The 24,482-nt window shown below is 41.1% G+C and overlaps 1 protein-coding gene across 9 annotated transcripts in view; it reads left to right on the top strand.

The window, feature by feature from the left end:
* TBC1D1 (TBC1 domain family member 1) overlaps positions 1–24,482 on the top strand; it is a 183,583-nt gene that overhangs the window by 102,221 nt on the left and 56,880 nt on the right. For 4 of the 9 annotated variants that reach the window (XR_010920441.1, XM_067551539.1, XM_067551540.1 and 1 more), the window contains exons 9-14: positions 2,551–2,679; positions 6,946–7,032; positions 10,537–10,814; positions 12,543–12,701; positions 14,774–14,893; positions 16,165–16,304. Coding sequence is in view for 8 of the 9 variants with exons in the window: in XM_067551539.1 (XP_067407640.1) it covers positions 2,551–2,679; positions 6,946–7,032; positions 10,537–10,814; positions 12,543–12,701; positions 14,774–14,893; positions 16,165–16,304 (913 nt within the window). In the remaining variant the exon portion in view is untranslated. The remainder of the gene's footprint in view (positions 1–2,550; positions 2,680–6,945; positions 7,033–10,536; positions 10,815–12,542; positions 12,702–14,773; positions 14,894–16,164; positions 16,305–24,482) is intronic. The other 5 variants (XM_067551541.1, XM_067551542.1, XM_067551544.1 and 2 more) reach the window with 3 other exon arrangements.

A 24,482-nucleotide genomic window follows, 5' to 3' on the forward strand; every position in this document is an offset into this window, starting at 1 on the left:
GGTCTTTCTAGTTTATGTATTCTTATGTTTTCAGTACAGTGGATATAGAAAACGTTAAAATGAAAATACTACAGTCCGTCACAGTTACTAATTGAAGCTGCTGAGGCATATATGTATAATTTTGAAAAGCCTCTTTCAACTTTCATTTTCTGGCTCCTTGGCAGTCCCCAGTCGAGCTCCGTGGTGAGTCACACCCACTGGAATTTATCCTTGAGGCTGGACTGCAGGGGTGTCTAGTAATATGGGGGTTATTTCTTTGTTTGTATGGAAATATCATTGTGGCTGATGCAAACAGAGGTTGTTGTTAAACATTGCTGCAGAATTTACAGAGGAGACAGTGTTCTTCATCTGAGAAAGGAAGGACAAAACTACTGTTCATTCTTTAATAGTCTGAAGGAGGTAGGAATAACTAGTCTTAGATGCAATATAGGTAGAAAGGTATGTGGGCAGATTGTTCTTCAAATATAGGTAATTACTATATTTAAACTACATGGATGAGATTTTCAAAAGGGACTTGTAATTTTGAATGCCTCAGTTTTGGGGTGCCCAACTTGAAACACCTTGAAAACTGGGCTTGATTATTCAGAAAAGGTTGAGCACCCCCCTCCTAAAACCAGTTCTCTTTAGAGTCACTCAATCTGGGCACCCCAGAACTGAGGCACCTAAAGCCAATAGTCACTTTTGAAAATCTTGGTCAACATTTCCTTCAGTCTCTACCAATAGCAGGAAATGTACTGTAATGCCTCATCCAGGCAATCTCCTCCTACTGGCTAGGTACACAGTGAATACACTGGAGGGTCAGATTCACCGAAGCTAGTATGTACAGCAGCCTGGAACGCTGCTCCCTCTAAGTATTCAGACTGAAAGCATGAAGTAATTGGAGAGGCATCACACACTTTTTCATGACTAGCTCTGTGTTTATTTTAATCTCTTGTCCCTTGTTTTGCTTATTGGTTAATTATTACTATTGCTGAGAAAGCAGGAAGAAAGCTTCATATTCTTGTTTTCTGATTTACTGTTTTGTCAACTTACCAGTCATTTGGGTGTCCTACCAGAAGCTTGTGAACTTAGAAAGAGCAGGGTGGGCTGAGGTAGGACAGGAGGAAATGGTGTTTGGGGTTTTTTATGAACAGATGTGAAATATTTTCAGTTGGGATTAGTGCGGGTTATTTTTATCAAATAGTTTCAGATTCTAAAAAGTTGGAAAGTGAGTTTTTATGGAACGAGATAATAAAAACTGTGTGTGATTTTAATGCTGCTGAGACATGCGTTAGTATGTTTTTCAGCTCATGAAACCAAAAAATAATAATCTGACGCTTGTAAAGATGTCAAGGTTTGCGCAGCAAAGCTGTCTTGCTTCTCACTCAACCATTCTTCCTAGTAGAAACTGTCTATTTTGATCTTCAACATTAATATTTTTTAAAAAATGTATTTTCAAAATAAGTATTTTTCACTTGAGAACTGCAGGGTCCTTTTGACTAAAAGGTTTGCTCTGTACAGGATGAGGGGAGTTGAGTTAGAGGGGAAAGATTGGATTCTCTGTTTGGGGATTGAAAATAGGGTGTAGTGCCATTTTGCTTTGAACTGTCAACAGCCTGGTTTGGTAATGACCAGAATTTACTGCTGTCTGAGAGCTGTTCACTTGTCTACATGATATCAACTGGTCTAATGGATAAAGCACTCACATCTCTGATAAAATTACAATAACGTATACCTGGCACTAATGTTGGGAATCGCAGGAGAAAAGTTCAAGATTTAATGGATACAGAGAATTACTCTTTGATCCATATAGTTGATAAGCCCAGATAAGGTTTGAGGCACAACATTTATGTGTCCATTACCATGTCTGTGGCGCCATACCCATTCAGTGTTCAGTTTTCAGAGCTGTCCATCTTTCACGAGCACTAAAATTGGGCTTAAACTTTTAACTTAAAAAATAATTTAAAAAATCAGCTGTGAGTTGACTGTCATCCATAATGCAGAAGTGTTCCTAGTGGTGATATATATATGCAAGAGTTAAATATTGCCCATCTTTCTGGGCCTCAGAGCACTCTGCGTTTTAAGGAATGGAGTTTGGGGAGATGGTCTGAGTTCTTGCAACTAATTCTTTTAAAGTCTTATTGCTGTGAAAAATAAAATAAATAAATTAGTCAAGTCTAATATGAGGTGTTAATATAAATATAACTCCCCCACGATATCCCGAATCCATTCCTCTTGTGCTTACAGGTGACATAATTGTGCTCTGGTGTTGAGGTAAATATGTGAAGAGACCTATCTTTGTTATGAAATACAATATTCCTGGTGCTCACTTCACTTCATTTAGCAAATAAATGTCGTTTGGAAAAGAGATTCCCAGATCTAGTGGTAGGTTAATGCAATAAGATGCAGCTCTGTTATGTCAGTAGAAACACAATTCATGAGAGAACTGAGCCTAGTATAGCTTTGGTTTGGAAAAGCTTTGAAATATGCTACTAAGATGTCAAAAATCTTTCACTGAGTTTTTGTTCTATACTACCCTGTATTTTACGCCTGCTTTCTTAAATATTCTAGGCTGCACAACCTTGTGGAGAGAATGCTGGAAATGAGATGCCAAACAGTGCTCCCAGATTCAGACTAGATATGTTGAAGAGCAAAGCTAAAAGGTCACTCACAGAATCATTAGAAAGTATCTTGTCACGGGTAGGTGTCTTCATTTGTATTGACTTTAAGTTAACAGCATTGTTTTATTTATTTGGATGACAGACATACAATCTACATGTCCTTTGTTTCCTTCCAGGGAAAGTTGTTGAACAATTATTAAGAGAGGGAACAATTATTAAGAGAGAGAACAAGAAGTAAAAAGAACTGTTCAATTTTTAACATAAAGAAATTAATAGTGGTCTGACCAAGGACCCTTAATAGATATTTAAAATAATATTTATTAATGATCTGGGAGGAGGGTGAACAATGTGGTGGCAAAATCTGCACAAACCACTGAATTATTTGTAAGTCAGCAGCCCTGGAGAGGATTTGGAGAAACTTCAGAAGGAGCTCACGTTTGGGCAATATGATGGAGGATGAAATTCAGAGTGCAAACAAATGGCAGGTGATAAACATTGGAAGGAACACTTTGAACCTTTACACACTGATGGTCTCTCAATTAACTGTAAACAAAAAGATCCAGATATCATGGTCAGTTGGCTGAAAATATTTACTCAAAACACTGCAGCAGTTAAAAAAGCAAATAAGATGTCAGACTGTATTAGAATAAGAATAGAGAAAAATACGGAAAATATTATAAAGCCACCACTTAAACCTGTAGAACCCTTCTCTCTGAATACTTTTACTTTGGTCTCTAAAAGGATATTGCACAAAGTAGAAAAAGTCCAGAAAATGGTCTGACAAAAATGATTAGGGGCTTGCAAAGACGAAGTGAGATTGAATAATCAGGACTGTTTAGTTTGGAGAGGTAATGGATACAAGTTGACAAGATAAACTTTACAGAACAGTGAATAGTAGAGCAGATTAATCATGGAGTCCCATTGACCCTTTCTCATAATATAAGGACAAAGAGACAGTCAACTAAATTAAGGGCAGGTCTACGCTAGAAGTGTTTTGCCAATTTAGCTATCCCTGTATAATGCACTGGGAAAGTGCCCCTAGCATGAAATGCAGCTCATACTAGCAAAACTGCACTTTTAGCACCATAGCTTATTACACCTACCAACCCTGAAGCAAAATAAGCTCTTCCAGCAAAATCACAGTTTTGCCAGGATTACTGTGTCTACATTGGAAATTTTTGCTGGCACAGATACATTTCTTGCAAATCACACTTCATCACTTCCCTGACCAACATAGTTATGCCAGCAAAAGTTTATCACATAGACTGGCGTAGGACGATACAAATAAATATGCTTTTACAGAATATATGATAACTTATGATGTTCTCTGCCACAGTATACAAAGGCCTAATTTACATTAGGAGAGTTTCGATGGCAAAACCCTCTTGAGGACGTTGCTATATCAGTGTAAAAATGCCCCAATTGGAATAAGCTATCATGGTATAAGCACAGTTGTGGACGGATATGTTACATCATAGTTTTCAACCTGAGGTATGCATACCCCTGGGGGTACGTGAGACACAGGCAGGGGGTACCCAGGGAAAAACAGAGTGAAGGGAGGTGGGCGGCGACTGCCGACTTCTGGGGAAGGCAGGCAGCAGCCCCCCGCTTCCCGCTGGGTCCCAGCTGGGAAGGGAGCGGCAGCTGCCGACTCTTGGGGGAGGCGGGCGGTAGCCACCCACTTTCTGCCAGGTCCAAGCTCCAAGCTGGGAGGCGGATGGCAGCCCCCAGCTTCTGGGGAAGGCGGGTGACAGCCCCCTGCTTCCCGCCGGTCCCAGCACCCCGGCTTGAAGACGGGCAGCAGCCATCTGCCCACATCCCTGGGCCCCACCCGGTGCGGAAGCCTCCTCTGCCCCAGCTCGGATTGGGTGGCAGTTGCCTACCTCCCGGGCTGGCAGCCAGATGGCAACTGCCTGCAACTTACCCAGGTGACAGCCCCACTCCTGGCTCAAGGCCCAGTGCCCAGAAAACTGTCAATTTCACTGCTCTAGCTGAGCAGTGAAATTGACAACTACGACAGCCCCAGATTTTATCAGTTACCCTCTTTTCCTGTCTCTCTCTCACCCCTTCCTCCTCTCAAATCGATGGCAAAAAATTTGGCACAGCACTTTATATTCCCCAGCGTTGGCATGCCACTCAAAGCCTCCTAGCTTTAGCCAACATCACCTCTAGCCCAGGTACGTACTTGAGTTGTGCACTCCTGGTGTAATGGTGGTAACCCTGTCCATACGATCCGACAGTCATATCACAGCCTTATGTACTCAGCCCTTCTTCCAACATATGGCTCACATTAGTCTGTAAATATAAAATCCGGTGGAAAACTGAGTGTTGGGGTACTTATTAAAATTTTCAGAAGTTAGAGGGTACTTGCTACTTAAAAGGTTGAGAAACACTGTGTTACCCCAACATGACAATAGAGTGGAGAGTACACTTATAAAATTTGTAGATGACACCAAGCTGGAAGGGGTTGCAGGCACTTTGGAGGACAGGATTAGAATTTAAAGTGACCTTGACAAATTGGAGAATTGGCCTGAATTCAGCAAGATGAAATTCAATAAAGATAAGTGCAAAGTAGTACACTTGGGAATGAAAAATCAAATCACAACTACAAAATGGGGATTAACCAGCTAAGTGATAGTACTGTTCAAAAGGATCTGGGGGGTTATGGTGGATCACAAACAGAATGTGAGTCACCAATGTGATCCAGTTACAAAAAGGGCTAATAATATTTTGGGGTGTATTAACGGGAAAGTCAGTATGTAAGACACACACGACTGGCACTGCTGAGGAGTACTGTGTCAAATTCTGGGTGCCACACTTGAAAGATGTGGACAAATTGGACAGGATCCAGAGGAGAGCGATAAAAATAATAAAATCTGTCCTTTGAGAAAAGGTTAATAAAACTGGGCATGTTTAGTCTTGAGAAGAGATAACAGCCTTCAGATGTGTTAAGGGCTGTTATAAAGAGGACTGTGATCAATTGTTCTCCATGTCCACTGAAGGTTGGACAAGAAGTAATGGGCTTAATTTGCAACAAGGGAGATTTAGGTTAGATAGTAGAAAAAGCTTTGTAACTTTCAGAGTAGTTAAGCTCTGCAATAGGCTTCCAAGGAGATTGTGGAATCCCTTTTGTTGGCGGTTTTTAAAAACAGGTTGGACAAACACCTGTCAGGGATGGTCTTGGTTTACTTGGTCCTGCCTTAGTGCAGGGCGCTGTACTTGATGACTTCTCGAGGTCCCTTCCAGCCCTGCATTTCTATGATGCTATGAATACAATTGCATCTACATTAGGATTTTTATTGGCATAGCTATGTCAGTAAAAAAAGCATGCCCCTAATCGATATAACTATATTGATAAACCTTAAGTGTAGACCAAGCCTGAGACAAAAAAGTTAGTAAGATTCAGAAAAAGAATATTCATTATTCATGATTATGATGATATCAGCGATTACTCTATTGTAGCTGGAATAGATTTTCATTCAGGACATTAACCTTTGTACTTCAGACCATAAACCAACTATTAGCTGCTTGTGGTTAAGAGCAAGTTTGCTCCATAGACATATTAGGTTTCTTTGCATTCCACTGGGTAACCTAGCAGCTCTGGAGTCCAAGAGATTATACTAAACTCTATGGATTTTCACTTTGATCTAGAGACACACAAATCGGTATATCAGAGATGATGTTTGTTGGGAAAGTCTACGCACGTCCAGTGTGCTGATGTAGTCTTCAGTCCTCTGTGCTAGTTAACCAATTCCTGTCTTTCCATTATGATGGAGATAGCTTAATGTGCAAATTCATTTTATGGTCTGAGAGAGATGCTATGATGATATTTGTAATTTGATCTCAAGTATATGATTAAAAACAACCAGAGTCCTGTAGCACTTTAAAGACTAACAAATTTCTGCTTATGCCTGCAGAAATTTGTTAGTCTTTAAAGTGCTACAGGACTCTTTTTGCTTTTGCTGCATACAGACTAACACGGCTACCCCTCTGGAAGTATATGATTATTATTCAAACCCTTTCCCCATGTATATTTCGTAGGATAGGATGGAGCCAACAGCAATCCTGGCTGCAAAAAATAATAATTTGACCTGCATGAGTGTACTAATTGCCAGGGTCCTTAAAAATATCCATGGCCTTCCTAAAGGAAGCAGCTGTTTCTCCTGGAGAGGAAGATTATTCTTAGGCATTTCAGGAAATTGAATTTGATGCTGACAGAATCAGGGTAGTTAAACTCTGCAATAGGCTTCCAAGGGAGTGATTTAACAGTTCCAGCAAGGTTGTTCTGTTGGAATGCAATTTTTGTGTTCTAATTCTGATTGCTTCATATACTTTATTTTTATAGGGTAGTAAAGCCAGAGGTTCACTAGAAAGTTCTGGAAGTGTGGATTTGGACAGCTCCTTATCCAGTACATTAAGCAGCACAAGTAAAGTAAGTAATTGCCATATTGATTGAATAAATTGAGAATTTTCTGAGAACCTTTCTTATAACGTTAGTTACAAGCAGGTGATGTGCAGTTAATCAGTCTATTTTAATGTCTTCTATTTGTTATATTTTCATGAATTCATGAATAAACAACCTGATTGATTGTGTGGGAAGAAAAACAAAACACCAGACATAAAAAAAAAAAAAAAAAAAAAAAAAAAGAAGACATAAAAGCTATGTGAGTAATATGACACAATTTGGTGCTAGGAATGTGTTTGTTTCTACCAAGGGGAGCTTTGTTCTTGCATGCTGATCCACAGGGCCGATCCTTATTCCCTTGTCAGAGCCTTATTGAAGTGAAAGGTGCTTTCCCTATGATATCAACTTGCAAGATCAGGGCCTAAATTCTATCTTCTGTTCTCCCAACATTGAAACTACAGAAGATCTTAAAGAAATTTGGGTAACCAACTCGAGTGTGCATTCCACATTAACATGTGTCTGAAACCCCTGAGCAATGGTATGATCATAAACTGCATCCTGGTTTGCGACTACCACCCCACACTGGAACCCATACAGAATATCATTAAACAGTGACAACCCCTTACGCAATGGGTCCACATCCTAAAATAAATCTTTCCCAAACCCCTTCTTCAAGCCTTCAAACACCCACCTCCCCAACCTCATTATCAGACCAGGACCCACCAACTCAAAGCAGCACCAGACCCTGCCATAACAGCAGAAGCAAAACCTGCAGACACATCTCCACTGCTGCAATGATCAGTACCCTGCACAACACACCTTTCAAGATCCATGAGTCCTACCCATGCCTATCACAACGTGGTGTACCTCATCCAGTGCACTAAATGCCCCAGTAACAACTATGTGGGTGAAACCAGATCATCACTAAGGGCAAGTCTACAAGAGCAACGGCAAGAACTTTCACGTTGGTGTAGTTAATTCACCTTCCCAATAGGTGGTAGCTATGTCAACGGGAGAACATAGCGCTGTCTACATGGGGGTTAGGTCAGTATAACTACATTGCTCTGGGGTATGGATTTTTCACACCCCTGAGCGGTATAGTTATATTGATACAAGTCTGTAGTGTAGGCCAAACCTAAGCTCTCAAATGAACTCACACAGAAAAATCATAAAAGACAAGAAAAGGTATCACCCTTGGGCAAACACTTTTCACAAAACGATCACTCTATATCTGACCTTTCAGCCCTTGTCCTCAAAGGAAATCTGCACAACATCTTCAAAAGATGAGGTTGGTGGTTTAAATTCATAACTTCGCTAGACACTAAGAGTCATTATCTTAATAAAGACACTGGATATATGGTTTAGTACAACAATCTGAAACCCTCTGACCTCCCTTTTTTTGTCCTATGACTGCAGAAGTGTTAATGGGCCACTTCACTTTGAATGGTCTCTCTCAATGTGTTAACTACTTGTGCTAAACAATCTGCTGCACCTTGTATTTAGCTGTGTGACATTCTGAATACCTTTCCAAGACTTGAAGAAGAGCTCTGTGTACATCAAAATCTTGTTTTTTCACCAACTGAAGTTGGTCCAGTAAAAGATGTTACCTCACCCACCTTGTCTCTAATAAAGAAACAGCAATTCTGAGTTAATATATTAAGAGAGATCATAATTGAATCTCGTATCCTGGCAGTTTCTCCAAGAGATGGGAACCTATTTCCATGTCACTTTCTCTTTTTCAGAAATTTCAGGCTGTCTTTAGTATTTTGATTACAAACAGTCTCTTTCCTGGTGCTAAGAAAAGATGGGGCAAGTGGGTGTGATTTGGTCAATTATTCATTCTCTGAAATGGCAACAATGAAAATGATGCATCAGCTTCAGGACTGTTGATTCCAATGTGGTGATGACGTAACACCACTGAAAGTAAATGCAACTTATTGGATTTCAGTGGGAATTGTATGTTCATAAGGACTATAGAATTAAACTTTTAAATGTAAAGAATTTCTACATTGATGTGTGGTTTGAGATTCTAGTATTATATGTTAAATATGAGGCAGAGAGGAAAGATTGTCTTGTGGTTTGGCCACTGACCAGCCAGGAGACTCAATGTCAGTTACTGGTTCTGCCATACATTTCTGGTGTGACCTTGAATAAGTCAGGTAGGGTGAAATCCTGACCTGAGTGAGCCACAGTTGCACTCCTAGGGTGCCTGTGCCTCAGTTTCCCATCACAGGTGTGTTATGAAGATGATTAATTCATTGTTTGTGAGGAGCTCAGATACTACGGTCATAGGGTCAATATGAGTACCTAGATAGACTCATGCATCCAAATTTGTAATCACGAGTGATTTTTTTTTTAAAGAAAAAGATATAATAGAAAGGGCAGTTTTGTGTTAAATCTTCAATGTAAATGGGTTCCCTGTAGTCTGAAATGAAGGCTGTCATTGCAGCTATCATGACAATAACGTACTATAATTCATTTGCCCCTTTCTTGTCTAAGGTTGTCTTCTTCAAAGTGTTAAGGATAAATACTATTCAGCTTTTTCCCCTCTATAAAGGATAGATATAACATCATGTTGCCACCTTGCTGCCTAATAATGAAACATTAAAGTTTAGGTCATTGTTTGAGATACCATTGTCTAAATGTTCAAACTGTAGTGTTTAAATTTAGGTATCTAAATAAGAGTTGCCTGACTTGGAGAATTATTGAGCTTCCACCAGCATATTGGAAGCTGCAGGTTCTCAGCACCATTTGCAGAGCTAGGCCACTCGTAGGGCTGGGCTACACTACAGAGTTTTGTTGACAAAAGCTGACAAAACAGTGAAGGTGTACACACTGAAATGTTCCTCCCACCGATGGAACTCCCCTGCTATGCCGACATAATAAAACTACCTCAACAAGAGGTGTAGGGCTTATGTTGGTGTAGTTACCACAACGCAGTTTCAGTGTAGACATTGAGTTCCTTACATTCTTGTGTGTCATTCTGTGAAATTGACAGGAAAGCCGGGCAGCTAGAGCCCTGCTGCCCCTTGCTCCCCTGAAGAGCTGAGCGGCTGGACCCCACTTCCAGTTGGGAGTGGAACAAGAAGCCCTGGATGGCTTCCCCCGGCTCCCGGCGAGGACTGGGGAGGGGAAAAGCCCCGGGCAGCTTCCCACACTGCCCCCTTAGGTTGGTGGAAGTGTTCCTGGTGAGGACTCACACCACTGACCCAAGGAGGGTAGTGTGGACAGCACTAATTAAAGACGGTGGCTGTCAGTTGACCTAACATAAGTCGACTTATCTTTATAGTGCCAAGAAGGCCTTATTTAAGTGCCTAAGTTTAGGCATGAAAGCTTGAAAGTGTTGGACTATATTTATCTTCAGGAAATGTTCAGCTGGGACTAAAAGTAGTAGTCTTTAGAAATAAATTTCTTTGTAACAGGAAGGAGATTTGTTTATGGTGTCAAAAAGAAAAAAGTCCTAGGATAGCAAAGCTCAAATTATTATTTATAAATCATATTTTACATGTGTGAATATTTTTATGTTGCTAGGAACCATCTTTATGTGAAAAAGAGGGGCCCCTTCCTCCAGAGACTCCTGCCAAGACCAATGGCTCTGTGGGAGATCTCTCCAGTGACCCAATTAGTCACCCCATCGAACATCCTGATAAATTACCTCAGCAAGGCTTTCGCCGGCGAGCAAACACATTGAGTCACTTGCCTATCGAATGCCAGGAATCTTTGGAACCAGTTGAAACATCACCATCTGTTCCACAAAGGAAACTAATGAGGTATCATTCAGTGAGCACAGAGACTCCCCACAGGCGAAAGTAAGACTCATTTTAAAAGCAGGATATTATTTGATAGATATTTGGGGCAAATTATGGGATGTTCATTGCATATCAGGTATGTTCAATTAGCAAAAGAGAAACATAGTGCTTAGTATTAGAGCAGTGTGTCAGCCTCTTAAAACATGTTATATTTAAGAGCATTTTCTCTGCTCATTTGATATGTGTTCCAAGAGGGAGATAAAACGTGAAACTTGCAATTCCACAGTAAGTATCAGAAATCCATTTCACTACACAAGCATGATATAAGTGGATGATAAGAAGTTAGTTTGCCTTGTACAACCAATAAGTAGTAGTTCTTACTAGGTGCATCTGAGAACAGTCTAAATATATGCTGGCTCTTGTAGTACCACTCTGTTTCATATTTATGAAGAGGAATCCTGTTTTAAAAAATCATACAATTCACTTATTGGTGTCAGAGGACAGGCTCCTGTCCTGTTTTAACCAGCCAGTACAATAAAAGCAATTCATGATGCAGCTGCAAAGTTTGACTCACAAAAACAAACTCCTAATAGTCTTCATGCTAATACTCTTCAAATGTGCTCCTTTAAAGGCTTGCTTATACATCCCTGAAATCTCACTAAGCTTTATAGGACTTCCCCACCCCCACCTCCCTTCTTTCCTCTCTGGCTTTTCCGATTACTATGGAAACATTTCTGTATGTAGACTTCTGTTTCTCTGCCAAAACTGCTGCTTTACACAAGCTAGACAGTAGGAAATCTGTCTGTGCTGGCTCACTTTTCCCTGCAGAAGGCAGGATGGTAAAGGAACATGCTTGAAATAGGTTGACAATGAAAAAAGAGAATTGTGGTATTTAAAAGGAAACATAACCTGAGTTGCCTTTGTGTCCCTTCTTTGAACCTTTTTGTTCCTTAAATGCTAAGAGGCTTTTGTCGTACAGTTTAGCACTTGTTGGTTTGTTAACTTTAGCAGTGACTCCTTAAAACTTTCTGCTTGTTTCTGCTTTCTCAGTTAGTTCATATTTTACTGTGGGACTACAGCTAAAAGTTGAATATATGTTTAATTTCCTTTGCCATTCCTCTTTGGGTCCCATCTCTAGGACTTCAGTGGGAGCAGCTGAGGGCACTTAATCCCCACAGGATTTATGGTGTTGCTCTCACTAGCTTGCCCAAGTATAGGTACAGGATGTGGGGAAAATGGAGAGCTCTGAAAAATTTGTAGTAGGATAAAGTTTTCAAAAGTGCCCAAGGGATTTAGGACTAAATCCCAATAACTTTCAATGAGATTTAGATTCCTAAATCATTTGGATTCTTTTGAAAAGTCTTACCCCTAGTTAACAGGTAGTTCCCAGAGTAATAGACTCCTGCAAGAGGCTGAGCATTTTGGCCCCAATCCAGTGAAGCACTTGAACATGTGTCCAAATTTACACATGCGAGTAGTTCCATTGATTTAACTGAGATTATTCAGGTGCTTAAATTTAGCCATGTGCTTAATTACACTGCTGAATCAGGGCCTTGAAGCACACACTTTTGTACTTTGCTGGATTAGGGTAGAGTACTCAGCACCTTGCAGATAGAACCAAAAATCAGACATTTATGTAATTGTTAGTTGGCAGTAGTAGGGCATTTTAAAATGAGGCTAGATAAGCAGTCTCATTTCATTTTTCTCTGTTTCTGTTATTTGTTCTTTCTCTTTTTCTTAACTCATCCACCTCCTCCTCCCCTCCATGGTTGGAATCTCACTGTTCAGTTTGAGCACATCTGTTGGCGAGTCTGAAAGCTCTTCTGGTCAATCTTCAGCTTCCTCTCCTCTCGCTCGTCTTAATCCCTCGGCCTCTTCACCCACCTTTTTAAAATATCTAAAGCATAATTCAAGCAGAGAACAAAGTGGGCATGTTGCACAAAAGAGGTGAGAGAGCAGATGTATGTCGTTTGGGGAGTGTTTGTTTTATTGTACCATAAACACACACTGCAGTAGCCTCGCTTACTATGTGCACAGTGACTGAATAAGAATTCAAACATACCAGAGAGGATGTGTTTATATGAAGGGAAAATAAACTCCACTCCTAACGTTTTGTAGCACTGCATTTTAGCGTTTTAGCACTTGATCTCATTTTTCAGTTTAACTAAATGAAATTACTTCAGGCACTCACACACACAACTGTTATGTTAGGGTCAGTTGCTCTTGTGATGCATCAGAAGGCAGCGCTGGTTAAACTGTGCCAGAGACTTAGGCTATGTCTTCATTGACTTGCTGCCGTCAGATCGACTTATCTGGATCGACTGAGCGGTCAGTGAAGACCAGATCAGTCGATCCAGAAATCGACATATTAAGACCACCTCCTCAAGTAGCGTAGCGCTGCGTAGACGGGAACTGCTCTGTGCAGTGAAGACAGCACGCAGAACAGATGCACAGAAGTCGACGGGAGTTACGCAAGTTTTTTGCATAGTTTGCGTAACTGGTCGACTGCCACTGAATCTCCGAGGTAAGTGAAGACAAGCCCTTAGATGCCAAGGACTCTTGAACCCTCTCAGTTCTCCAGAATTTTTCAGTTTTACCGTCTGCCTTGTTCAGAGTAACACTGATGTGACCCTGCTCCACTGTGGTTGAAAAGGTGAGAGGGAGTAAGTGACTTGCTCAGAGTTGGAAACTGACCAAGTAAAAAGGGTAATAAATGTCTAACTTGTGGAGAGTTACTTCAGCACCATCAAGTGATAGTTTGATATTCATGCTCTCATAGTCAAAACTCTTCGGTGGCTGCAGCCCCAGGGCCTGCAGCTGCTCTAGCCCTGCCCCAGAAGTCCTGGAGGTCCCGGAAAGTCATGGAATTCGTGACCTTTGTGACCAAATCGTATCCTTATTTACAACTTTTATCCCAGTGGTTAGGGTACTCGCTTGGGTTGTGGGAGACCAGGGTTCAATTCCCCTGTCTGCCTGTTGTGGAAAAGAGATTTTTCTCCTGTCTCCCACATTGCAGAAGAGTGCCCTATGTGATATTCTGGTGTGTGGAGTCTCAATCTCATGCTGGAGCAGTTCCACTGTGTATAAATAATTAGTCATTGAGGCAAGGTCATGAACTTGTATCTCCCACCTGCTAGTGAGCAGCCTAACCACCAGGCTATAGAATAATGCTCTCTAGCCCAATGACTACTCAAGTATTTTATACAAAGTGCAACAGCTTCAACAAGAGAGAGGTAGTGAGACCCATACCAGAATAACCCGCCCAAAGTAGTGTATTTTGGTATGATTTCTTAGTTCTTAGTCATGTGACCTTATAGTTAACACACACCAGGTGACTTTCTCAGCTTCTATTCCAGATTGAAATTGTCATTAATTTAACTACTCTTGTTAAACCACTACCCATTAATGTTCCTCTGAATGCTGTAGGAGCTTCATGTAGATAGTTTAGGAGAGAGAGGGTGAGAACAAGAGTTATATTTGCTGAAATGCTTCGAATGAGGTTTAATTGGTGCTTCTGCCTGTCACACAAGAGTAACAAACCCAAAAAATCTGAGGCTGAAAATTCTACTGTTGTGTGAAAGGGACTCTGTTAGTGTGTTTACTGTATGCACTTTTGCATAGTCGGCTTATAGCACTGCCAACTTTTTTCCAACCTGCCCACTCAAAAATGTAGGACATTGGAACATGCTCCTACCAATTTTAGCCGTTGTTTGCCTATAGAATAGCCATGAATTCCTATTGGATTAAATAAATGTGATTAAAACATGGGGTGATGAATCCTTGAGTATAGCAGATAATTAATTTATTAAAGTGTATTAATACTGGAACCATTAAACAACCCAAATACAATTTCAAAGTAGAACTTGTCTCACAATTTTAGTTTTTACTTTTATTTTCCTTGGTATTCATGCCTGAAAGTATTTATTTTTGTTCTGAAGCTTGCACTGTGTATTTTTTTTTTATTCTGCATATTTACACTTCTTCATTCTAAACTGCACTTTTCCCAACTGCACTCTCAGCATCTCCTACCGTACTGCCCTACGGAAAAAGCTTCATTCTTCCTCTTCTGTGCCAAATTTCTTAAAATTTCTGGCTCCTGTAGATGAAAATAACACCTCTGACTATAGGAGCGCAAAAAGGTAGGGTTCTGTCTTTAAGCCTGGAGGTAAAACTGTATTATTCAAAGGCTTCTTTGTTTTAATTTTGAGAACACATTATGCATTTGTAGAAATTAATAACGTATCATTCAGTTGCACGTAATAGATGAAGTAATCTAAATGAGGATGCCATCAAAGGTCAGGAGGTTACTATGGTTTCTATTCTATAAAGACTGTGCTGTCCATTTCTGAACCCAGATGTTGTGATAATACAACTTATACCTGTTTAAATGCCATGGTCTGACTACTCCGGCCCAAAAGGCGTAGCCATATTACCAGTTCATGATTAAGAAAATACAGGGTACATCCCACACTATAGCAATGTCCTCAGGCTTGAATGAGCCTACTGAGATGGTTCCTGGTCTAGAAATCCAGTTACTACTAGAGCTCTCTAAAGCTTATTATTCCCCTTCAGCATTAAACACGAACTCCCACAATACTTTCAGTCCATGGTATCTGAAAAGAAAATTAAAGAATGAGCTAAGCTCCTAAAAGAGGTAACAGTGGGATTTTTAAAATGGACAGATATCATTGTTGTTCATTATTTAATTCTGAATGTTAACAAAACGCTCTATGTGAAGCCTATTGATTAGAACAAAGGAATGGAAGCCAGGATTCCTAGGAACTATTCCTAGCTCTTTCACTAATTTTCATAGTGTGACTTGGGGGAAGTCACTTAACCTCTATAGTCCTCAGTTTATGTATCTGAAAAAGGAGTATAATATGCACCTCACTCACAGGGGGTTGGGATTTTTAACTGAGGTTTATAAAAATCCTTGAGATTCACTAATTAAAGGCATTAAAGAAATGCAAAGTGCTGTTAACTAATGATTTCTAGATTTGCATGAAAGGCACTTAAATATCAGAATGTAAATGTTTGTTAGTGTGTATATGTACTATTTTCACCATTTTATATGTACGCATGCTACACATTGTGTGTATTTAGGTGTTATCACAAAAATAAATTGTAAAATGTTGACAATAAGTTTATTAAAACTTGGAAAGCAAACAAAGCCGTATGCGCAGTCACTAACTTGAGTGATAAATATGACCTCGTGCAAGTCTGCTGCAATGGGGTGAATCTCACCCATTTAACTCCTGGAGGTTGATCTAACATGTGTGGGGGGCACAGCCGTCCTTCCTTGATAGCTTTGGTTTTTATGTCGACTGAAAACTAACATTTCAGTGTCATTAGAAGACTCTTGTGTCTGTTATAAATTATTCATAAGTCATTCTGTACTCTGTAATTTTAGTGATTATGAGCCTAAACAAAGCCGGCCGGATGTTGGCAATGACACCCCTGTAAGGACTCGCCGGCATTCATGGAGACAACAGATATTCCTTCGAGTGGCAACTCCACAGAAAGGATGTGATTCTCCCAGCCGATATGACGGTAAAATCCATATCTGATTGTACCACAAATCCCTAAAGCGGAGGTTCTCCAACTGAGGGTCATGATGTTATTATGTGGGGGTCACGAGTTGTCAACCCCTGCACTTGTCAGTAAGGGTGGCATGGCATGGGGGTGGTCATCACTTTTGTGGGGAGAGGGGTCGTCACAGCCTGAAATATTTTCAAAGGGGGTCCCAGCAAAAAAAAGTTTGAAAACCCCTGCCCTAAAGTATATGACCTCTGAAGTACTAATCATCCGTAACGCTGTTTGCTAAGTAGGGTGGTGACAATTTAAACAGCTTGAGGAGAACTACCTGTATTAATTTTTGGTTGTATTTAATCAGCTGCCAGGTGGCTTATTTCCATTCATTGCAGTTTCCCACCCTCTTTTGTGTCATAGCATGGCTTACGCAGCTATGGAGCTTTTATTTTTCAGCTCTAGCTTATAGCTACACTAATATCTGTGACTGCATTACACCAGCCAGCCAAAGAAAAGTGGAGGCAGAGGGTGAGGCATACCTTGTTATACACATTTCCTTTAATCAATTCTGTGAAAATAATTTTTTTTTTCTCAGTGGTGGCTTTTAGTACGCAGTGTGGATCACTCTGTGTCATTCAAAAGAAACTACAGTACCACTTCACGTGCTTCATCATCACATGTTGGAGCATAGAACTGAACTCTCAAAGGCAAAATTCACATCTACTTGGTGCAAAGGGGTGTAACATTTCTGATCAGAATGGTGTTGCATCTGCTTAAAACTGGACTGAATTTAGCTCCAGCTATTTACCCTCAGTCCATAACATTTGCTTTCTTTAAACCTTCATCTTAAATAGTGATTCCTCCTCCGCCCCAATTTCTTCCTTCAAGTCCTTTAAAGAATCTCAACCTATTTTGGATGGATTTTTTTTTTTTAAATAGCATATGGTTGTTGATAGGGCTGAAAATAAAAAACTCCCAAAGAATAGCTAGTGGATTTTTGCCTACCTTTAATTAGGTGGTGTTCATTACTGTGAATTTCTGAAACCATTTTTAGAAATCATATATGGAATTTCCATAAAGCATAACAAGAACAATGAAGGGGAAGTCTTGTCCCACAAGGCTTTTATTATTTTGGAACTAAAAATTGAACAAGCAAAAAGGAAACTGAATACCATTGTCCATAGAGTTGGGATTTCTGTTTTCCAAATGTTAATGCAACATGCAAGAGCAAAAGGAGCCCACAAGAAGCACGAAGGGGTTTATATACCTTCTTTGTAACTTTACAGATTTGATAGAGTAGTTGTTGTATGGTTTTTCTCTAAAGCATCACCCTAAATCTCACTATTTTCAGTTCCAAATGCAAAGCATACTTCTCCGACTTGGCCTTCAGTAATAAAAACGTAGCACTTCATAACAAACGAACAAAAATCTTTACACCTTTTTCTCTGATGGGAAGAGCAGAGGAATGGGAAAGTCACCATAGATACCCGTCACACCACTTAATTCATCTCTCATAAGTGCTCAGGTGCCGCGGTGAGGGCATACTATAAGAACCTGAATAGAATATAGGTGTATGGAGTGCTGCTTAACTTGAACTATTCAGTGACATTGCCTAGTTTGACATCCTTGACAGAAATAGTCTTACATGATTTAAAAGCTCCCCTTTTTAGAAAAGAAATACCACCTAGATTGCTCTTCCTCTGGGGCTTGGCAGTGCACCGCAGCTGCAAGATACTATCTTAACAATCTACCGCTAGATAAACAGAATAGCTACAGAAATAAGGGCAGCTAAGATATGAGGCAGTGGATATTAATCAGGGGAACTATTTACATGATTTGGTTACTTCCCATCTTTTCTGTGTAATATATGTGAATTTTTTTCTCTTTCCCCATGTTTGTATCTATTTCTGAATAGGAACCACAGTGTTAAACTCATTCATTTTAGCTTACTATTCACTTTTTCTACTTTTAATTTCGTACTAATGTAAGATATTTACATGGTAATTTTTGTGCATCTCTCACTCCCAGTATTTATCATGATGGAACAATTAAGACTAGCTTAGTATATGCACGCCTGCTCTACTTTATCTTGCTTTTTAAAAGGACTTTCTGACTTCAGTACCAGACAAGTTGGTTGAAACTATAGTAAACAACAGAATTATGAACCTAAATAAACATGATATGTTGGGAAAGAGTCAACATGGCTTTGATAAAGGGAAATCATGCCTCACCAATCTGGTAGAATTCTTTGAGGCAGTCAACAAGCATGTGGACAAGGGTGATCCAGTTGATACAGTGTACTTGGATTTTCAGAAAGCCTTTGACAAGGGCCCACACCAGAGGCTCTTACGTAAAGTAGGCAGTCCTGGGGTAAGAGGGAAGGTCCCCTCATGGATCAGTAATTGCATAAAAGATAGGGAGTAAAGAGTAGGAATAAATCATCAGTTTTCACAGCAGAAAGAGGTAAATAGCAGTGTCCCCCAAGGATCTGTACTGGGTCCTCTGCTGTTCAACATATCAATAAATGGAAAAAGGGGTAAATAGTGAAGTAGCAAAGTTTTCAAACAATAACAAATTACTCAAGATAGTTAAGTCCAAAGCTGACTGCAAGGGTTACAAAGGGATCTCACAAAACTGGGTGACTGGGCAACAAAATGACAGATGAAATTCAGTGTAGATAAGTGCAAAGTAATGCACACTGGAAAACATAATGTCAATTCTGCATACAAAATGACGAGCTCTAAATTAGTTGTTATCACTCAAAAAAGAGATCTTGGAGTCATTGTGGACAGTTCTCTGAAAACATCCAATCAATGTGCAGCTGCAGTCAAAAAAGTTAACAGTGTTAGAAACCATTAGGAAAGGGATAGATAATAAGACAGAAAATATCATAATGCCACTATATAAATGCATAATATATCCATACCTTGAATATTGCGTGCAGTTGTGGTCACCCCATCTCAAAAAAGATATATTGGAATTGGAAAAAGTACAGGGAAGAAAAACAATTATTAGGGGTATGGAACAGCTTTCATATGAGGTCGGATTCAAAAGACTGGGACTCTTCAGTTTAGAAAACAGACAACTAAGTGATAGAGATCTATAAAATCATGAATGGTGTGGAGAGAGTGAATAAACAAGAACAAGGGGTCACCCAATTAAATTAATAGGCAGAAGGTTTTAAACAAACATAAGGAAGTGCTTCTTTATGCAATGCAGTCAACTTGTGGATCTCATTGCCAGATGATGTTTTGAAGTATAACTGGGTTCAAAAAAGAATTAGATAAATTCATTGAGAATAGGTCCATAAATGGCTATTAGCCAAGATAATCAGGGATGCAACCCCACATTCTGGGTGTTCCTAAACCTCTTACTGCCAGAAGCTGGGACTGGGTGATTTGTTGGCTCACTCCAAAATTGCCCTATTCTGTTCATTCCCTCTGAAGCATCTGGCACCAGCCACTGTCGGAAGACAGGATACTGGGTTAGATGAACCATTGGTCCAACCCACTATCACCATTCTTATGTTCTTATAATATTTTGCACAATTCCTACATGGATAGTTTTTATGCAATAAAGGGTTAATAAGCTTTCATGCTTCAGGATGTAAATTGATTGCAGCAGTTCTATGACAAACAATTGTGTAGGGGATGTGGCCAATGGAAAGGTGGTATAGCTGGAATGCTTCTGCACTCTAGGAATAACTAGTTGCCTGAATGGCCTCATAATCTGGGGTAGTGGGAAAGACAAACTTGCCCAGACCTGAGAATCAGGCCAGTAAAATTTCAAAGGGATGAAACCAACCATCTTCTATAGAAATTACTCTTAAACCTATAGAGCAGCGGTGATAAAACTGTGGCTCGTGAGCCAGATGTGGCTTTTTACAGTTAAAATGCAGCTCACAGAGCCCTCTATCCCCCACCCCATTCTCCATCTATCAGACTGGGGTGGCAGGGTTCGGAGCTTCTGCCCTGCAGCAGGATGGTGGGGTTAGAGGATTCTGCCCAGCAGGGAGAGAGTTCTCAGAGGCTCAGTAAGTTTGCTCTAGAGTGTAAAAGATGATTGTCCTTCCCATAGAAGTTCTAAACCAACCTAAAGAACTAAAGAGGGAACTTTATACTTGCTGTATACCAGCTATAAGTTAGTTTTAAAAAATATTATGGAAAAGACTGAATTTTGTATTAAACTTCATAGGATAAAGTGTGTGTGTGTGTGTGATGTCACAAACCATGGAATCTTTCAAGCTCTACATCTCTAGCTCAAAAAATAGGGCTGACACTTATTTTAATCCTTTTGTACAAGCAAATGATCTAGTGAAAGATGCGTTAAAATGAATGTTCTGTTGACTGCTGCTATATATACTGCCTTGTTAAGCACATAATAGAATTATAGTAAATAATAATTACATAAAGTAGGAAATATTTACAGCTACATCCAGACTTTGGGTGTGATCTTTTAAGGTGCTGAGTAGAGCTAGGTGAAGTTTTTGATTTTTGTTTTCTTTGTTTTGTTTTGTTTTTTGACAAATAGCTTGGGGGTTTTTTGGTTGAAAAATGCATTTGTCTAAGCTCTGAGAATGGATACAGCCATTAATTAAGCAGATGAAAATATATTAGATACTTTCCTACCAGGATAGCTTGTCTCAAGTAACAAATCAAAGGCATGTTACGGGGGAGTTTCTGTACAGTAGATATGGGTTTTGTTGTGAGACTCAACTAGGCTATGAAAACTACAAAGAATAGTTACGCGGTCTGGAAATTTTTCCATATGGCAGATTTGGCAAATGGTTGTGTGGATTTCATCACCATCAACCCAGCATCCAGGAGATCTGGATTTGGGATTTAAATTACAATTGTTTCCATGTTGGCAGTTCCAGTGCAGTTGGTGGGTTAGAAAGCGTAAGATTTGAGGTCCCTGTAACCCAGTGGGCCAACATGGCAATGCATAATGAGAGGTTTGCCTTTGAGTATCACACAACTTGTGACTCCCCTCCTCTTACCTCTCATACCTCTGGCATGGAAGAAGGGAGTCTGCTGGGTCTCTAGCTTCCATTCAGGGTTCCTGGACAGGTGTGAGGGTTTAGTGGGGGCAGGGCCTTCAGACTCACCCTCAGGTTGGGCCAATGGTGCCCATTGAGAATCGCACTGAAACAATCCTGGCATGCGGTTTGGTGTGGTTACCCCAGTTAGGTAAAGGTTTTCAAATAAAGTTGCAGACTCTGCATTTAAATATACTGTGGTGTCTGTGTCTCACTGTTTGTTTCTGTCCACCTCAATGCCTTTTGCTATTGTTCACAATCACAAGAACAGTCTTGGTGAGTTAGTCTTGTGAAAAATGTGTCCATGGAGTCCTCTTTAATTTCCTTTCTCTTTTTGGTCATCCAGTCCAGTGTTTCTCAACCTTTTTAATAGCAAGTACCCCCTAACTTCTGAGAATTTTAATAAGTACCCCAACACTCAATTGTCCATGGGATTTTATATTTACAGACTAATGTGAGCCATATGTTGGAAGAAGGGCTGAGTATATGAGCCCGTGATATGACAGATGTCAGATCTAGTGTGGGTAGGGTTACCACCTTTACACCAGGGATGCACAACTCAGGTATGTACCTGGGCTAGAGGTGATGTTGGCCAAAGCTAGGAGGCTTTGAGCGACATGCCAATGCTGGTGAATATAAAGTGTCGTGTCAAATTTTTTGCCATAGATTTGAGAGGAGGAAGGGGTGAGAGAGAGACAGGGAAGGAGAGTGAAAGAGAGAGAGAGAGAGAGACAGGAAAAGAGGGTAACTGGTGAAATCTGGGGCTGTCATAGTTGTCAATTTCACTGCTCAGTTAGAGCAGTGAAATTGACAAGTTTTCTGGGCACTGGGCTTTGAGTCAGGGAATGGGGCTGTCATCTGGGCAAATTGCAGGCGGTTGCCATCTGGCTGCCAGCCCAGGAGGTGGGCGACTGCCACCCAATCTGAGCTGGGGCAGAGGAGGCTTCCGCGCCAACTGGGACCCAGGGATGTGGGCAGTTTCAAGCCGGGGCCTTGGAGGCTGTTCCTCGGCTCGGAGCCGGGGTGTAGGAGGCTGCCACTGGGCTCCCACCTGGGAGCTGGGACCCAGCAGGAAGCTGCTGCCCGCCTCCCCCAGAAGCTGAGGGTTGCCGCTTGCCTCCCAACTGGGAGCTGTGACTGGGCGGGAAGTGGGCGGCTGCCGTGCGTCTTCCCCAAAAGCCAGCAGCTGCTGCCTGCCTCCCAGCTGGGAGCTGCCGCTTGCCTTCCCCAGAAGCTGGGGGCTGCCGCCTGCCTCCCAACTGGGAGCTGTGACTGGGCAGGAAGCAGGGGGCTGCCACACGCCTCCCAGCTGGAAGCTGGGACCAGGTGGGAAGTGGTCGGCTGCTGCCTGGCTTCCCCAGAAGTCAGCAGTTGCCACCCGCCTCCCCTTCTCTCTATTTTTCCCCAGATAACCCTTGCCTGTGTCTCGCGTACCCCCAGGGGTACGCGTACCAGAGGTTGAGAAACTATGATCCAGTCTGAGCAGAAACATTGCCATGGGACACTGCTCACCAATCACACGCCAAAAACAACCTAAAGACATAGTTTGTGAACAGCTGTGTTTATAAAGTGTTAGAACAATTTCAAGAAACAAACAAATTAATACAAAAACAAATGTTTGTTCATGGATAAGAGAGAAAAATATGTTGAATAAATTTACTGTGAAGTTGTAATAATATGAACACTAGGTGGTGGTGTTTCTCATGCTAGAACTGTTGAGAATTCATGTTAAATTTGTATGCTACTGTTTTGTTTTCTTTGTCCTTCTGGTGTTGTGTTCCTAGTGGAAAATATAGCTTCTCATCCTAGTCCCTTTGTGCATTACGACTTGCTACAGTATTTCTTCTGAGAACAAAGTCCTGTTCTTCAAACACTTCTAATTTTTTGTCTGTTTCTAGAGAATGACCAAATCCTCAAAAAAACATCACAAACAATTTTTTGCAAATGCCCAAAAACTTTTAGAATTCCTGGATTTGTGAGTTACAGGTCTCTGAGCTCCCACTTGCAGTCGGAATCACACAGGCACACACTCACTGACCTTGTATCTGCATGGAGCCTCATTGACTGCAGTCAGAAACTGCATAAGTGCAAGGGTCTGCCCTTGTGGATCCAATTGCAGGATTGGTGGCCTTCATTTGCTAGTTAGCCCTTTTTCTTAAATGTTTGAAAAGATGAAATAATGGTGCAGCAGTATATTTTTCATAATTTTATTTCCAATTTCTTTCCAAAATCTGAATTAGCACTCCTATGGTACGAAACTCGGAGGGGAGGTCCCCCCACCCACCTTCCCACTTTTCCGGTGCCTCCTGGTGCTGCTGCTGCTGCCCCTGCTGTATTTCATGGTGAGGGGATGCCACTTGCTGGGCTCCTGCTTCCCCGCCACATTGCACAGAAACACACAACAGCGCGGGCTCCCTTGGCACTGCCAAACAGCCGGCACCCCGATGAGGGGCGTGGAGGAGGAGGTCAGGGGATTGCTGGCAGGGTCCCATCCTGGTGCATTAAGTTAAATGCACTGAGCCTTGACCCCCCCGACCATGGCACCCACACATAAGGCTGGCCTTGTTTGGGGGGAGCAATGCCCCCTCCCCCGCTGCTCCCCAAACAATGCCCATGTACAGCAGCATAGCTGCGCAGCTGTAGCACTTCAGTGTAGATGCTACCTACACCGACAGGAGGGACTCTTCTGTAGGCATAGGCAATCCACTTCCCCGAGAGGCAGTAGCTAGGTCAGGGGAAGAATTCTTCTGTCTACATAGGGATTTAGGTCGTCTTAACTACACCACTGAAGGGTGTGGATTTTTCACACCTCTGGAGCAACATATGCTGACCTAATTTTCTAATGTAGACCAGGCCTTGGAATGCTACCGTAGCTGGACCCATGGGGAAGAAACTTGTTAAGGCCCATTTCATTCTACATTTCCTTATCATAATATTTTATTTAGAGAATGTGAAATATATTTAACTGTTTTGTTCAGCTGTGAACTACATGGAAGATATTGCACCTCTGCAGAAGGGTAGTAGTCAGAAAGGTTTATTTTCTAGATTGCACTATTTTATATTCATTAGTTGCTTCGGGGTGAGTCAGGGGTTAGCACGCCTACTGCAGACACACCCTCTGCATGGTGCTATAAGGATGGCAGTAGCAGTGCCTTAATCTT

Source organism: Emydura macquarii, unplaced genomic scaffold, assembly GCF_026122565.2.
Source record: "Emydura macquarii macquarii isolate MOO-44397 ecotype Brisbane River unplaced genomic scaffold, CSIRO-AGI_Emac_v2 contig_1353, whole genome shotgun sequence".
Lineage (NCBI taxonomy): Eukaryota > Metazoa > Chordata > Testudines > Chelidae > Emydura > Emydura macquarii.